The 17957-nt window shown below is 40.9% G+C and overlaps 1 protein-coding gene and 1 long non-coding RNA gene across 3 annotated transcripts in view; both read left to right on the top strand.

The window, feature by feature from the left end:
* The first annotated feature begins 1998 nt into the window (after positions 1-1998).
* Positions 1999-3835, top strand: LOC141923741 (uncharacterized). The gene is made up of 2 exons (XR_012623391.1): positions 1999-2079; positions 2652-3835. It is a non-coding gene; the product is annotated as an uncharacterized LOC141923741 (long non-coding RNA).
* A 3853-nt stretch (positions 3836-7688) lies between these two features.
* Positions 7689-17957, top strand: part of BCAT1 (branched chain amino acid transaminase 1) — a 66967-nt gene continuing 56698 nt past the window's right edge. For both annotated transcript variants that reach the window (XM_074826375.1, XM_074826376.1), the window contains exon 1: positions 7689-7922. In XM_074826375.1, the coding sequence (XP_074682476.1) occupies positions 7914-7922 (9 nt within the window). In that variant the 5' untranslated portion in view covers positions 7689-7913. The remainder of the gene's footprint in view (positions 7923-17957) is intronic.

Genomic DNA, 17957 nt, shown 5'->3' on the forward strand with positions numbered 1-17957 from the left:
TGTCTGGAGGTATGCTTGCTAAAGAGCATGTGTGTTCCTGTATACTTTCTAGCAGATACCATTTTTCATTGAAGTAGTAGCACTGCTTTGCTGGGGAATGTAATGGATCTCCTATAAAAACATATAGGTTTGAAGTATTTTCTTGCATGTGATGCCAAAAGCTCATAAAAGCATTGGGTTCCTAGCTGACTTATCACATAGAGGAATGTCTCTGCTGAGAGGGCACCAGCATTAAACCTGCAGTTTGGTACGGGGGTGCAGATCTCGTTAAGATCCAGGAGCCGAGGTGTTTGTAACCGAGGGCTGGCCTCCTGCACCACGGGCAAAACGGAGGTGACCCGCAACCTCCTCATTTTCCTTTTGCCCGGTGCCTCGCTCTGAACCGCGGGTGACCGCGGCCACCAGGGGGAGCCGCGAGGGAGTGAAACGCCCGGTGGTCCCCGGGGCGGCGGGACGGTCCCGGGAGGGGCGGTGGCTCCCAGCGAGCACGGCACGGCGCCCGCGCTGCCCCCGCGGCCCCTGCAAAGCCGGGATCGAGTGGTGATACCCCATGTGGTCAGGGCAAAAAAGAGACTTTATTGTCGTCCTCTTCTCAAATCAGCCGCACAACGAGTCAACAGTTCCGAGCCCGATCGCCGTTAAGTGGGAACCGGAAAACGTCTTGAAAAATTCTGGCTGCTTTTGTTGTGCACTTCTGGAGTCTTTTTAAGCTTGGTTTGATTTAGTCTGGGGAACCACAACGTGACTTTAAAACACAAAGTGGATGCTGAGCTTTTATAGAGATCTGTTCATGCCAAAGCACTGCTGCGTGTCGGCCCCTCTCTCGGCTGGACGATTTGAAACAGGTTGTAATTTGGAGATTGGGAAAGCGGTCTTGCCACAGTCCAGCTGCCTCTCTGCCTCCTTTTCTCGAGGCACTCACAAGCTCTTCCAGTAACATCAGAGAAATCAAGATTTCACGTTGATTTCCACAATTTAATTCTACTGCTTTCAAAGAAAAGGCATTTTTGGCCCAAGATGTTTTACATCACCCAAAAAGATCACATTAGGTCAGTCTTTAAATATCGATTTAGTTTTCGTATTGAAGCCAAGCAGTTCAGCAGTGAGTCTTCCAGGTGGCCTGGCTGCTATCATTGGCTTTTATCATTAACCATCTAACTTTGCGTGTCCAGAGAAGGGTAACAAAGCTGCTAAAGGGTCTAGAGAACAAGTCTTATGAGGAGCAACTGAGGGAACTGGGGTTGTTTTGCCTGGAGACTCAGGGGAGACCTTATTGCTCTCTACAACTACCTGAAAGGAGGTTGTATCGAGGTGGGTGTTGGTCTCTTCTCCCAAGTAACGAGTGACAGGATGAGAGGAAAGAGCCTGAAGTTGTGCCGGGGGAGATTTAGATTGGATATTAAGAAAAATTTCTTCACTGAAAGAGTTGTCAAACATTGGAACAGTCTGCCTGGGGAAGTGGTGGAGTCACCATCCCTGGAGGTATTTAAAAGGTATGCAGGGACATGGTTCAGGACTTGGCAGTGTTAGGTTAACAGTTGAACTCAATGATCTTAAAGGTCTTTTCCAACCTAAATGATTCTATGATTCTATGAACTTCTGTGGAGAATTATCCTCAACTTGATTACACCCCCAGAAAAAAACACAACAGCACAAAACATCAGGTATTTCCCCTCTCTTACGTCTCAGGCCTGAGTGGGGGAGAATAAAGAACTCAGCAGTTATGAAACCTTCAGAGTTACCTTGGATGGGGAAAACAGGCTGGAAAGGAATCATGGTGCTTCCCTTATAAGGTGAAGGAGTGGGTTGATTTTCATGAGAATTCAGGATTCTTGTGGCCTGGGTGCTAAAGTCTGATGGAGCCAGCTGAGATGGACTCTGCTGCTGACTCAGCCCCTGAGGTGCTGCTGCCGCCTTCAGCATCTGCCTATGCCCGGTTCACACCAGTCCCAACTCATTTTAAATGCCTTTTGAAGGCTTTGCTTCAGAAGCAGGATTGACACTTCACCTTCTGCAATGCGAAGGAAGCCAGCCCCATCCCGGCAGGGCTGTGGGGCAGGCAGTGCTGAGGGGAGGCAGGTACGGTGATCGGGAACCTTCTGGAAAAGGCCTGCGGCAGGGCAGGGGCTCTGCGTCGCTGAGGAGGCTGTGAGGGGGCAGAAGAGAGGAGAGGTGGAGGAGAGGTAAGGAGAGGCGAGGCAAGGAGAGGAGCTAGAAAACAGAAGTCTGGAAGAAATGTTGGAAACAAACTGTTCTTGGTTAATTCCCAAAGCGTAATGTTTTTCTTGCCTCTCAGGGCAGAAATAAGCTACACATTAACAAAGTGCTTATTTAGGAAGAATGCATAAAATGTATTGTGTTTATTTGGCTCCTCACACATGCAGGCCTTTTCCTTTCAGCCTTTTTCTTAGTGTTTTCCTGGTGGTCAGGTGTTCTGTGGCTGCTTTCCCCTTCATCTTCTCTCACAGCTTGTTTTTTAATGTTTCTTTCTGAGAGTGTAATTATGCAGTCTACTTCTTTGTAAGGATGCCAGCTTAGATGCTTCCCGCCCTTTAGCATCTACAATTACTTCCTACTCCCATGCTTTTTATCTGGGTTTTTTAAATCCAGATCACTCTGTTAATGTATTTTATCACTCTGCTAATGTGCAGAGCCCGAACACAACAGAGATGGTGTGTCCAAGGAGATGGAAAAATGTCATGAGGATGGAAATGAGGAAACAAGCACCAGGAGGAGGTGCTGCCACAAAAAGATTTTGCTTCTCTGAAAGTAGCATCCACTGAAACCTTGCATCTCACTTGAGCCCTTCTGTGAGGTGACATGTGCCTGTGACTACGAGAGAGGCCACCGTGCCTTTATCTTTCTGTTTCTGCAAAGAATCCTGAGTGTTTCTTCTCCTTTTCCAAAATGAAGACTAGTAATTGCAACCAGCACTTTATGTGTATAAGGCTTATTATTTCAGCTTCTCCTATCATTCTGTTGTAGCCCAAAATGACAAGACTCCAAATGACCTGTCCTTCTCTGAAAGAAAAATAATTTTTAAAATTATCTTACCCTAATATACATGTATGAATACATATGTATGTATAATATTTACATAATACATTTTTCTTTTTTTTTTTCAGTTAGGAAATTTCTACAACACCAGCCCAATTCTCATCCAAAAGTTTCTTTTTTTCCCTCACTTGCTTCAGGACTTTAAAAACTTTCCACAACTCTATTCCCAGTTCTGCAAGGCAGTTATATGGAAATCATGTCCTGCAATTACCTTCTTAATTTTTCTGAAGAGTTTTAGTTTTGGAACTGGAATCAGTCACAAGTTTTCCCTGAAGAAGATTTTAGTTGAAAGTTGATGTTTCCTTATTTTAAATATTTGTGCCAGCGCACTTTCATGCAGTTGCAGAACCTAAGTTGTGATAGAATTTTAGTACAAAAGCTAAGTAGAAGCAAATTATTTCAGAAAGATCAAAACATACCATTCTGATATTCTTTAAAAACAAATTGTATTTTTGTTTGTTTTCTTTTTCTTTTTCTTTTTTTTTTTTTTTTTAAAATAGCTTTGGAACATGTTTCAAAAGCACTTATATTACAAAAAGCTTTGAAAATTTAAAAAGATCAAGATTAAACTGAAACACAAATTTTGTCGAAACGATACCTTTTGATTGAATCAAAATTGCTTTCCCCACATTTTACTACAGGAAGTTTTCATTCCATTTCAGAAGAAAAAACATCTCAGAATCCCAGCTTTCTCTTAAATTAAAAGCCTGGTTTCTACCCACCTTCACCCTATCCTCTTTATGCAGATCAGCATTATAAAAGGAAACCTTTGAAAGTGTATCAAGCTGTGGGCTTCTGCCCTTCATTCCTTGTAGAACTATGGAATTATACAAGCTGCCTCTTTCAAAATTCCCCATTTGGCTTTATATCATAGAGCCTTTTCATTTTCCCAATGGTAGTTCCTCATATTTCTGTGGCTAAAATGTGAGTTTATTCAGTTCTGGTTTGGATAATGTGCATGATTGAAACCCCTTTGGTCTTCTGCAAAAATTCCACTCACGAGCCCACAGCAAGCAAAGGAATGCTGTGCTCATCTGCACGGTTTCTGTGCAGACCAGCAAAAGGAATGGAGCATTCTCATCACAGGGTTTTGTGGCCACTCTACAAACATAATCTGCCCCTAGGGCCCTGGGTATCACAGCTCCTATTCGCCTTGTGAATCTCTAGAATTTGTGGAAACACTTTGGACTTGAAGCACATAAATTACCTAGTTCTCTCATATCTGTGAAAAACTTACTCATTAAAACTTCTAAAGTTTAACAGTGCTGTCAAGCATTCATGGAATACTTTGCATTAATGGAAAATCTAGCATAGAAATGAACAATGGCCTGTTTTATGAAAATGAAATACTCAGAATGTAGAAAATTTATGTTCTTATTGATGGATCAATACAACTGACTGAATCAGTAGAAGTAAAGTCAACATCCCTTGCATTATAACTTCTGGAGTGTTACCTAAGGAAGTGTAACTAGATTGAGGTAATGTAAGCCAACACTGCAAAAATAGGTCTATATGACACATTTACTAATGGCAATTTCAGTTTTTGGGATGTTGCAGCAAGTTTTGAGGTAACTTATGTAGCTTCTCTCAGTTTTGGTCTCCTTTTTCTGATTTTTATTTACAAGTTCAGGTCCAGCTTGACTATCAATAAAAAAAAATCTCTTTTCAATACGTATCCTAGATAACCTGGTGTTCTGGCTTTGCACAAATCTCTGTAGTTCAGATAACATTCCTCCTTTCCCTTTCCTTTCCTTCTCCTATTTCTTAGTTATGCCCAGGCCACGGATTCTGCTCTGTACCTCAACAGTTGGCAGTAGTTTGAGGGTAACTTGAAATGCATCTCTATGGTGGAGCACGATGCAGAGAAGTTAGAAGGGAAAAGGGCTCACAGCACAATACCATTCAGACTGGCAAACTGAGGTCTGGAAACAGTAAAACTGCATTCAAACAGCTTTTGTTCTAGAGGGATTCAGGATACTGAAGTAAGTCGGTAGAAACTGTAGAACCTGTAATAAAGAATGCAAAAAGATATATGGATAAATATCACACGAGGGGCAGACTCAGCATGACTTTCCTGAAGGGAAATCCTGGCCTACCTATCTAGAAACTTCTCTGAAGGATTCAGTGAACATGTAGACAGTAGAGGTCCAATTGGTACAATCTACTTGGGTTTCCAAAGGACTTGACAGAGGCTCATAGAAAATAAGCTCCCATAAGAAAGGTGCTTTTCTGGTTGCTCTCATTAATTGGTTAAAAGGTAAGAAACAGAAGAGAGAGAGAATCTGTGCAATTGAGAAAATGATAAGGAAATGGAGGCAAATAGAGAAAGGACAAAGTTTGCTGATGAGATTAAAACCTTCAGAGTAACGATGTTAAACAATTCAGCCAAACCAGAGCTATCTGCAAAGAGTTGCAGAAGAACCTTATGAAATTGAGTACACAGCTGTCAAAATAACATAAAATAATGTCTGCAAGTAGAAAATTATGCACATGGCAAAAAAAATGCGTAATTTCTGTAAACAGTGGTGGGTTATGAATGACCTTTCAGAAGAGAAGTCTTGGAATTAGATATTTTTTAAGAATACCGGTTTAGTTTAGTGCTCAGAAACAGTCAAATTAGGAAACAGAACACCAGACATTATTAGGAAAAGAAACAGAGGAAAAAAAACAAATTAAAAGTAATTATGGTGACCTGCATTTTGAGAGTTTTGTTCAGTTCATGTTCCCATCCTAAATCAAGGATGATCAGGGGTATGGAACTATTTTTATATTAAGACTAAAAAGATTAGCAGTCTTCATCTGGAAAAAGGAGATGGCTAACAGGGGATTCAACAGCAGTCTGTAAAACCACAAATTACATAGAGGGAATGAATATTTTGGTCCTTGTGTTTACAGCCTCACAGTATCAGAAGGGAGCATGATGGGAAATTTTCAAGTGGTAAGTTCGAAATAAAATTATGTATTTTTCCACAGAACAGATAATTGCGGAACTCATTAGCACAAGATCTTATAGATGCCAAATTTTACATGGATTCAATGAATAAAAAAATTAATAGAACAAAAATCTGTGAAGAACTGTTAAGCCTAAAGAATCCATCTTTCAGGAAACTGCTGTGGTACAAACTGCTTGAGGCTAAAAGAGCATATCAGGAAAGTGCCCCTACCTGCTGATTCTGTTCTTGTACCTCTTCTGTAGGCATTGTTATTGTTGACTGTCAGAGACAGGATAGTGAATTGAACAGACCCCTGGCCTGATCCAGTATGGTTATTCCTATGTTGTGATTGTAATCTAAAGATAATTCATCATGAATGAATTGCTCTCATGAACGCTGAGTAGTAGTTCGCTGAGGATGAATTGTATCTGTCTGATGCTTTTTTGCTGGTTTCTCCGCCTCCTGTTTTTTGCTCCATCATTCTTCTCTCCTAAATAGCCACTATCATCTATTATATGTTCTCTATGTGAGCACAGCACTGCTCACATGAACTTTCATTTTGGGTAGTGTTGTTTACCCGTGTTTCTTTGGAATTGAAATTTTTGTAATTCCATTAAATAGCATTTTCTTACCTGGCTGAAGAGTGGCAGGAACAGATAAACTTACGTTTATGTAACCGATCTCTGGCACTATGCAAGAGAGAATTCATGTACATCATGCAAAGCAGAACCTGACACTTTTGACAGTATCATTGAGATGAAATAGCTTTCGACAACTACTCTCAAGCAGATCAGAAGGGGAAAACGTTTATGAAAACAGTAGTAAAGGAAGAAAAGACTTAACTGTAAAATCAGTAAAGATGAAAGTAAGCACATTGTGAACATTACATCGTGGTTACGCTGGGATTTTCTCTTACAAAATCATGGGGGTTTGTACTACCACTGTACACTTTCACTGGTAAAAGTAAGGGAGTAGATCTACTCAGAAATCAGAGATCCAGCCGGCTGCAGGGCGGGCGGCTGAGCTATGAAGAGCTGTGAAGGTGTAAGCGCTGGCTAGCAGGGCAAGGACCCAGAGCCCCACTGTGAAACATCTGGCAAACCCAGCTAGCTCCAAATAAAATGCGTTGTGTGGGCCCCTCCTGTGCTGGAGGACTCGGCACAAGTCGTGTGTGTAGTGGTGGAAGGTGGGAGGCATGGAGGAAGCCTGCCGTGCAGTGAGAGAGCTGAAGGCCTTGCTAGCGACGGGAGGGATGAACTGCGAAGTGTTTGGTGTGTCAGACGACTTGGACTCAAGAAGGAGGAAATGACTCAGAGACGGAAAATGATGAGTTTCTTAATGCTTGTTAAGGGAGAAGCCTAAGAAGAACGTGTTATCCGCAGTGTAAATTACAGTAAAATCCTTTGATTGCCTCTGCTCGGTAGGTGCAGCGCACGATGCGGGGCCATTTTAGGGACGAGCCACTGCTGCCCCTGTGGATAGGTGCGGGCCTGGGGTGGGCAGGGAGTAGCTCCCACCGGCCTCGTCCCCGGCTGAGGCGCTGCCGGTGCTTGCCCAAGGCGGTGTTGGCCCGCCGGGCGGAGGTGTGCGGTCCCGCCGGGAGGGGCGAGGCGGGGCGGCCCGCAGCCCCTCGCCGCTTTCCGCGGCGGCGTGCGCGCCGCCCTCGCCCGCTGATGCAATCGGAGCCCGCAAGCGGCGGCGGCCACGGCAGCAGCAGCAGCGGCAGCAGCAGCGGCAGCAGCAGCCCCAGCCCCAGCCCCAGCGGCGCTCGCCCGCGGACCGGCCGGTCCTGAGCCCGCGCAGCGCGGCGCCGCCCCCGGGGGCTCGGGGACCCGCGGGACTCCAGCAGGAGCGGTACCCGAGACGAGCGGCGGCCCGCCGAGAGCCCGCTCCGCTGCCGGCAGATACCCGCCGTTCGCCAGCATGACCGAGGTAAGCGGAGCGAGCTTCCTGCCCCCAGCCCCTCGTCCATCCCTCGGGAGATGCGGGCGGCACGGAGACTTTTCCGTGGGCAACAAGGAAAGCGGTGGTTTACTGATTGGTCTTTACAGATTTTAATGCTCTTATTCGTTATTAACGCTTTGCGAAGGAGATTGCTGTCCCCAAGAGATCTCTTCTTTGAGATTCAGAAGCAGGATGTGTGTGATTCTACCTCTCACCATGTTCTTTCCGTGCAGACGGCATGTGTGGAAAAGAAATAATGAGTCGAGGGGAGAAGGGGAGGTGGGCGTATTTCTTACTGGTTTTTATCATTTCCTCGGGGGAGGGGATTTCTTACTGTTTATTTGTAATGCGGGACTCAATGATTAAAAAGAAAAAAAAAAAAAAACAAAAACAAAACAACTGCAAAGGTTATGGTCTCCTGGCAGGCTTCATGTCTTTCTATGCCTATGAGTTTATTATAGGTCTTATGTCTGCCACTGTGCAAAAATAGCCTATGGATAAGACCCAGTAACATGTATTTAGAGACTTTAAGTAATTTCAGAAATAACTTTAAATAATGGAAGGGGAGTTGTCGGTAGTGAACACTAACGTGAGAGATGAGCATCTGTGAGAACTCTCCTTTTATAAATGTAATGTTTATGCTCTTCTGCTTAGTGAGGCTGATCTGGGGATTAAAAAGAAGTCTTCCTTGTCAAGACAAAGGGCATGGAGATAGCCCGGGCGCTTTTCAATTAGACTGAGGGAATATCACAGCAACTTTATACCCTGTGGAACAGCTGCACTAAGAATAATTCTTGGGTTTTGAAAAAGGTCCATGCTGGGCTGTCTGTGAACTTCACAGCTGAAGCCTGATGCCAAAGTTAACAGCTGAGGATAAACAAGACTAAGTTATTTGCTCTCTTTGGGTAACTATAACAGATGGAATATAGGCACAACAGGTATGTGACTGGCAAGTGCCCCAGCTCCTCTCTGCTGCTGATTACAAGGGTTACTCTCATCCCATCCTAGGTCTCATCAGCATTGCTGTGGAGCAGTGGTGCAGGTGCTACTGGGGATGTCAGGGCTAGAATGGGTGAGTGCTCCTCTCATTAGTTCTGCAACTGAAGAGTGGCAGACCAGCCATGGCAGAAAACTGATGTGAAACTGCTCAGGGAGAGTACCCAAGCAGCTGCCCTAGCCAGAATGCTTAGGGACAGAATGCAAATGTGTGAAGGAGTGAGACAGAATGTCATGTTTTATATCACTTTTGATGTACCTGTTGTGTGTCTAGGAAAGAGAGCATGACCCTGGTCTCCAGGGTGTTATCCGGCACCTGGCAGTAATGTTCTGGCATGCCCATGCCAAAAACAAATAGTAGGTAAGCCATAGACCTACCCGCCTGTTTGCTCAAAGCCACACTGACATCTCGCTGGGTTCTTCTCACCTGCACAAAACTTAACTTTGCTTTGCATTTTTACTGTAGAAAAGACATCATGAAGCAATAGCTACAGCAGTAAAAGTACACTCCTGTCACTTCCAAGTGGTGTAGGCTTGCAAGTGGTGTAGTCAGTTCTGTCTGAGCCCTTTACCCTTTATTTGCCTCATCTGTTCAGACTGTGTAAGCTCTTCAGGGTTATGGCTGTTGCTGTGTATTTGTAGAGCATGTACCAAAGGTGCAGAAAATTACCATTTGATTGTTGTGATACTTATGCAAAACTCAATAAATTTATGAAGGTATCAGTAAACAACAGCATTATTGCAGCTCCTTATCCCTTCATCTCGCCCTTCATCATTTCCTGCTTTTAGTCACAATCCTCTCTTTCTCCTTGAACCATTAATAGCTCAACCTCAACCCTCTCTTTCTGGCCTGTTCAAAGGAATGTTATGCATAAGAAATGAATTATGCCTCTGGTTTCTGCAGTCCTGCCTTGTCCACCTATTGCACAGATTGTTACTGACAGGCCTAACACTCCTAACATTGTGCAATCCAATGGATATTCTGATTTTTCCCATGGAAATTGAGTATTGATATCTGCAGCAAAGTCATAGGTAAAAAAGATTGCAAAATCAGAAGGTAGCTTTAACACTGTTGATATCTTGCTGAACCAGTCCATAGGCCGTGTCCTTGGTTTAATTTGATAGATGAGAATAGTTTAAATGTAATTCATTAGTGATTAATTTATCCCTGGGAGGACAATGTTAGGAAAGGAGGTAAATCAGCTCATTAATTGTGTAAGCACTCAGTTATTCTGAATTTGTTCAGCCATTTAAAAAAAAAAAAAGATTTGGTGTGGGCATGCTAAAGAATCGGAACAGACATTCTTTTCATTACTTTCATATGTTATGCCATTTCCTTAAATGAATAATCATAGCTGAATGTATAGCCAACTGCAGCTTATTGGTAGGTTTGAAGGCAGGACCTTCAGTGTTAGAATGAAGGAGCTAAGGGGTAAATTCTGTTTGGAAAATTTGCACAATTAGCTTTCTTAGGCCACGCACGTGAGGACTGTCATCTTCGTGTCACTACACTGACATATTATGTACTCCACAGTGCGAGATAAGCTCATCAGAGACTTCAATGAGCTCAAGCCACTCAAAACTGATTGTGGCTTTTGAGAATAAATTGTGGCTATCCAGCTGCCACAATGGTTGTAATGTAGAGATTAAATACATGACCTTAATTTTGAATGTCTGAATTTTGGTGATACTCAAGCATAAATCAAAGCAGTATGTGACCCTAATTTATTATTCATAGTCACTTACTTGCTCACAACTCGATACCTCTAATTCTCACATAGGATGAAGTGAATGAGTGGTCCCATTTACCTTGGAAACAATTTCATTATTTTATGACTTTATACATTAAAGGGACAGGTAATATTACCTCATAAAATAGAGCACCTGTTGTAGAAGGACAATTTAGCAAATATTACCATATGGTATTGCAGATGAAAATCCAATATTATGCTCATGGAAAGGCCTAATGTTGCCCTTTGCTGTGTATATCAAATAATCCAAAAGAGTTAACATGAACTAAATAATTGAAACTATCTTTAAAATGATCAAGAAGTTTTACCCATCTGTCTTTTGTGCATCTTGACCCATAGTCTATTACTGTTTGTAAAAACTAATGTCATAATACTCTTCCAACAGAGTTACTCATTTACTTTCTTCCCTTGAGGTCTGCAGTTTTTTCCAGGTTTCATTTTAGAGTATACCTGATGCATTAATGAAGTGCAGCGTATGACTTCTCAGTAGGTACACAGCTATTGCTAATTCAGTTTGCCTATTAGAGCATTTCACATAATATTTGATAAAAGCACTCTTAGTAAGCACAGAAAATATATTGCTTTTCTTGTTATATAAATAGGGTTTAATTCCACAAGGATAGTATTAATTTCCACTAGTATTCAGAGAGATCAGTGACACACAAGTCACGTCCACTTGTTTAATTTTATTTAGACTGTTGTCTTGGGGTCGTCACTTCTGTAATAAAAGCTTGCATTTGCATTACTCTTACTGAGAGTGAACTTTTTTTAAACTTTGACACTGAGAAGCTGAGGGAACTGCGTTTGTTCAGTCTGAAGAAGAGGAGGCTTTGGGGTGATGTAATAGCAGCCTTCCAAAATCTAGAGGAAAATCAAGGTGATGGGACCAGGCTCAACAACAAACAAAACTGTATGAAGTACTTGAAAATAAGGAGACCTCTACTGATTTTCTGGAGTGTGAATTTTAAATTAATATATCTTAAATATAAGATATAAATATACCATACAAAATTGCATATTCTACTCTTACAACAAAATTATTGATTCACAAGTTTTTATACAACTGCATATCATCATGCAATTTATTAAAAAAACCCACATAAAGTCCACTTAAAATCAGCAATAATAATATAATTTCTGCTGATGCATGGAGTTTCTCACCCTCCAGTAAAATAAAGGAAATTCTTAATCAAAACAATATGGAGAAGAAAACTTTATAGCAAATTTTAATACTTTCAGTATTGTCAACATATTTAGCAAGCTAGTTGTTAAGTAAGTTTCTTACCAGATGGATGATGCAGGTTTTATTTTCCTGATTTTAAAGTTTGAGGAAACGGGTAAAGAGGTTGAGTTTTTGATCCTGGACGAATAAAAGCATGTAATTTTTAAAATAGGATCTATAGTTTCAAAGCATTCAAAAGTACCATAATAATTTTTGAGAACAGAACATCAAGATTTATTAAGATCATCAAATTGTCAAGGTCACAGTCAGTGCTAGTGTTGAGAGTCAAAACACTAAGTCCTTCTGAATCCCGCCCTATTCTGTGGCAGTACCTACTTACAAACTTGGAAAAACCCTTCCTCATTGCTAGAAAGTATTGCCTGAAGTATAGGGGGTGAAAGCTATAAAAAATTAATAGTTGTGTACTAGTATAAAAGTGTAATGTGAGCCAAGTTTACTCCTTACATGACATGAAGTAGTTGTTATAGAATAGGGTATTATAGCGTACAGTAGCTATGCAGCCACAATTTTTGCCATAGCTGTACAGCTGCATATATACATGCATGCACACAGAAAAAAATAAATCATATTGTATTCACATGCTCGTGTATTTGAGGCATTTATCCATCATGAGCATATCATTTGTTTTTTAAGCAAGAATGGTTAGATACGCTGTAGCCGATTTATATGTTCAACTAAATTGCAGACTCTACCTTAAACTGGATTAACTGTCTTTAGACAGAAGTGCAGTTTGGAAGACAAATGAAACAAAGTTTCACATGCCCGGAAGGGTTTTGTTTCTGTAACCATAGAGGAAGCCCATTGGGTTGTTTGACTGTATTTGATTCAGTTCAGTTTTTCTTCTTTCTATATCCTTCTAATACAGCTGTGCTTTTTTCTAGCACTGATCCTGTGCTGTGGCCCAGTCTATGGCCCAGGCTTCATCCTCAGTATTACATAGAATACAAAGACAAGTTCTGTAGTCTATGCTTTTTTTCATATTGGCTAGTGTCTGTACCATTCAAATAACTTCATTTTTTTAAAATATTATCCTTTGCCTTTCAACACCTTTTTAGAGATTATTTTTGGCATTTACAGGTTGATTCTCTTCTTGCCACCTGGAGATAGAAGTTCAGTAATGTTGGCCTTCCTTTCTGGTTTTCCATTGAGCTGCATTTACAATTGTTTCCTTTTGGATCTTCTTTTAAGTGGTTTTGCTGTAGCCACCAATGTTTTCATCATGTCAATTGGGCAAAATATTTATTGTGACATACATATAAAATTAATGTTCTGTCCTACCATTTCCAGGTGAACTGGACTTCAACAGTGGAAAAATTGGATCCAATTCTAAACTGTTTTAAGATGCTTAACTTCATAAATTCAGAAATGACAGAGACATTCTAGTCAAGAGCACTGATATTCATGTGGGTTGAAGCTGGGCAAAACCCTTGGTTCATAGGGGTGATATAAAGAAGTCACTTGTCAATTTAGATTTATTGAACTGAGCAGGGCTGGTTGATCATTGATACAGATGTTGAAGTGTAAGAAGACAAGCCTACGTTACTTGTCATGTGTCTAATACCTTCATTTCTAGTGCCATTGCTTAGTATTTCAAAGTTATCATTTTTCTAATAGAGACTGTATCACTCTTGATTTGTGATGACCTTTTACCATGCTGTAATTTTGGCAAAGGGCCTCTGTTTGCTTTGTGTGCTTAACATGTGCTTAATGCTGACACCTCTACAAATACTTCATCTGTGACCATACTTTTTCAAGGCCACTTTTAATGTGCTGAGTGCTATTTTGCTCTCAGATTCCCTGGGCAGAATCCAGTTTGCTGTGGGCACTGTCAACAAATTATAGGGAATTTCAGATAAAGTCTTGCTCACAGGGTATTTAGAAAGCATGCATAGGGTAACTTTAATGCAACTCCAAAATTTTGGAGTGTTATAATATGTGATTTTTCTGTGTCTTAAGAGTTGTTACACAGTTGAACATATTCTAAGTGGGTGGAGTATCTGGCTTTGTCACTAGTTTAAAATATTTTACCTCTTCTGAGCAGACATCATCAAGAAAAGCAGGTTCTTGTGGGTGTTATACTGGTGTTTTTCCACATTCAAAGGAGTAATGTGTGACACTGTACAGTGACACTGTAGTTGTGATCTGCTTTTCTTGGCTCGTTAGTAAGCTTCCATGGGATTATTTACATTTGCTTGGTGTGGTGAATTATGTTTGCTACCTTTCATTACACTCACTGAAACTCATAAAGACTGTAAAGCAAGAGAAGTTCCTAGTATATTCTGAGCTGGATGTCTATCATGCAAATATGTTCCCTTTCTGTGGTTTGTTGTTGATCTGAACAAGAACACGAACATCATTGTAGGTGCTGTATTCAAACAGATTCCCAGGATTTTCCCTGTGGGTTAGCTCTGTTCCTAGTGCCCTTTACATCAAGAGGAAAGCTTCAACTTCCTTTCTACTTAGTTGAATTGCGTCCAGTTAAATCAAATTAAGGCAGTGTTTGAACACACAGCAAAAGACACGTCACAAATATATAACCCATGCTTTGGTAAAAGCCAGGAAGAGATCTCCTATTACTTCAAATGAATTATGCCAGGCTTAAAACCCACTGGACCTAGTATAGACAGGTCTTCTGCAGCCATCACCTGTGTGCTGTTATGCAAGAAACTTGCATATGGCATAGATGTGAGTAGAGTGCACAGCCAAAACCACATCAAACACCTACACTTATTCTTCTTCCTTGAAAAGAACTGTAATGGTTCTGATGGGTATGTCTCTATAAGGAAGAGGAGCTATAGATCTAGTTCCTGGGGAGCTGTGCATGCCCTATTCTGGCACCTGTCTGCCTCCCAGTGAATTCTCTGAAGCAACTGCCAACCAGTGTGAGGTATGCTGATGGGACAATCTATGCCTAAATTTCCTGTCTATAGAAAAGACAGATATTTCTACCTTCCTTCACCTAGGTGACTGTAGAGCCAGTATTAATTTAAGGCTTTCAGGTGTTACAGTGATAACAGTCATTTAAAGCTTATAAATAATGAAGGTCTCAGTTCTTTATCTGGAACAAGCAGTAAAATAGCTGCAAGCATCATACAGACCAGCCTACCATCAGAATTCAGGAGAAAGCACAGTATTTGCAACACCTCTAGACAAAGAGTGCTGACTTTCTGGTTTTTGTTGTGGGTTTTTTTTTCCTACCCTAGCTTGTATCACTCATTTAAAGAGACCTACTAGATCATTCAATCCACTGTAAACTCAGGTCTGGGTCCTTCTGCTGCACTGTGGCCAAATGACCAGACAGAACACATGTCTAGGTGTATACAGTTCTGCCTGCAAGCAAAAACCAGGGACTATGCTCAATCATTTGAGAAGACCAGTACAGTAGAGAAGCACATTTATAAGGAGTACCCCTCTAAGTCAGGCCAAGTGTACCTGCAGTATTGAGCCCTTTCAGATCCCCAGGTTAGATAGCTGCTGCCATGCTTTATCAGCTTTAACAGCTAAACAAATGGCTTGGGAAGCAGGGAACAGGCAATAACTGCACTAACGCAATACAGAAAGTCATGCTTCTTATGCTTTTGCACCAGCGGCGTTTGATACTTGGTGATGAATTAAATAGGCCATGCAAAGTTATCAGGGCTAGATGTGATATCAAGCCAGCACACGTCTGTCCTTTACAGACCAGCGACCATGCGCACAGTTGCATAATGTTTTATTGCGCTTAATGTTATTTGAGAGCCAGCTGTGTAAGTTACTGTTTTATTATTTCTAGTGGGACTGTGTACAGGACATGCAGTGAAAAAAAGTAACTCCTTTCTCCTCCAAAAGCTTTTTTTTTTTTCCCCCAGAGCTTTTGTTTTCAATGTGTGATTCATTATTGCTCAGCGTCTTATGTAAACCTTTATTCTAGTGCAAAATGGACTTAAATGGGACACGGTCTAAGCACTCTGAGAATAGCTACAAATGACCCCTTATACAGGCCAGTGATTCAGGCCTGACCGTGTGTTTCTTCTGGTTCCACTGTAGCTATGAGGGAGCTTGCAAACAGGAGTATGTCCTTAAATACAGGTTTTTGTCTGCTAGCTCTTTTCTTTAAGGATGTCAGTTCCCATTTTGGAATCTGTCACTGTCTGCTGTGGTTTGGTTGGTTTTTGGTGTTTTTTTTTTTTTCCCCTAGGAGTCTACAATGATTTATTTGCAAACTGCAGAAGCTTTGGTCTCCCACACTGAATTGTCTACTTCCAGTTCTAAACCCTCAGTAACTCTTCAGACAATGAATTTATTTGTTTCTGCTGTGTATGCATTCATGTTATTCACATTATCATTTGGTAATTGCATCAAGCCACTTGCCTTGGTCATCAGCTGCAGGATCTGTGTGTAGTTTCCACCATCAGGGAATTTCACAAATAAATTGTAAGCTATATTTTATGCATCTTTAGATCAGATCTGTACTTTATCTGTACAGCTGTCTTGGGATAAAAAATACAGCCAGTATAACTGAATCCCTGAGGAAAATAAGCAGAATAATTTTTATTGTGTTTAGGCTTATCTTTGCCTGTATAGCAGTGCAGTTAAAAATGCATCCCATAGCTCCGGTTAACTTTACTATGAAATTTTAAAATGCTGATTTAGTACCTGGCATTATAGAATACCTGAGCTTAGAGAAATGTTAGAGAAAATGTAATGAACATGGAGCTTCCTTGTAGTTAACAGCAAAGCCCTTTTACAGTGATAAGGAAAAGTATGTAATAGCATTTACACACTTTCTTGTTGCCAGTTTGATGTAAAAGCTCTCATATCAAAGAGAACTGGGCCTAAACACAATAAAACCGTGGTGACTTTCAGAATTTTCATTTATATTGTTTGAACAGTAACCATATCACATAGCCATGAGACACTATCTAGTTAGAAAACAGATGGATGAATTTATAGGTCAACTAGATCCAACTGGTTGCTTTAACATGTTTTTCTTTATGCCATTCCAGCAAACAATGCACTTGTTAAAAACCTAATTAATGCTAGAGCAGAGAAACAAACCAACAAAAGAGACACTTAGAGGCACTGTTCATAGGAGTTAGAGATGGAGGAGCTCCATTAGGTCATCTGCCTATTCCCCTAATAGTACGAGTCTGTTTTCCTCAATCAGAAGGGAGAGTTGGTTAACTGAGCTTAACTGAGGATAAGGACAGAAGAAATGGCACTGGGGAGTGACAGAGCAACAACATGGTCATAGGAAGGAATACAAAAAAGAACCGTATGAGCAGTGGGCTTAGAAATCAAGGTTAAAGCACGTTGCATTTGGAGGTCATTCACAAAGAGGATTTCTTTAGAGTACTTGCCTATTTCTGTAAATAAAATAAGAAGGAGGATTGTATGGTTGTGCAGGACATGTATTAAGACAGAACTAACTATTGAATAAAGAGATACCATGCAGAGATGTACAGCTGCTTTACATACTGTATTGGATGTGGCTGGTGGTAGGTGTTAAGTATTTTTCAGTTGGGAAGAATCACACTTTAGACTCCATGTTGTATAAGTGTAATTCACAGTTCATGTTGTAAACTTTCTGCAATATCTGGCAAATTAATTTTAGCCTGAAGTTGAATAGATCCTTAGTCAGGTTCTCCTTAGAGTCAGTTACAACAAATTAATCTATTTTCTATTTCTGGTGAACTCTTTTCTTCCCTTTAGCCTTCTTGATAATCCAGTTTGTCAAGCACACGTTCTTTTTGGGTTTCAGAAGTAGTTATCCTTCACATTGCCTAGCCTTGCTACCTTTCAGGTGAACTGATACAAGCTTTCTTGTACAACAGGTTAGGCATTACTGAACTCATCAAATATTAATTTAAGCACCAGGTCAAAAAATTGGCATTATTTCCTAGAGACGTTTCTCACCTGAGTGCTGACTGCAATGACTTGACCTTGGCAACATTGTCCTGTGTTTATTTAATCTCATGAAACCAACTCTGTCTACTTTTAGAGTTGTGTTATAGCTATAAATGTTACTAAATATGAATCTTGGATGGACTAGCT

The sequence above is a fragment of the Strix aluco genome, chromosome 5, assembly GCF_031877795.1.
Source record: "Strix aluco isolate bStrAlu1 chromosome 5, bStrAlu1.hap1, whole genome shotgun sequence".
In the NCBI taxonomy this organism is placed as follows: Eukaryota; Metazoa; Chordata; class Aves; order Strigiformes; family Strigidae; genus Strix; species Strix aluco.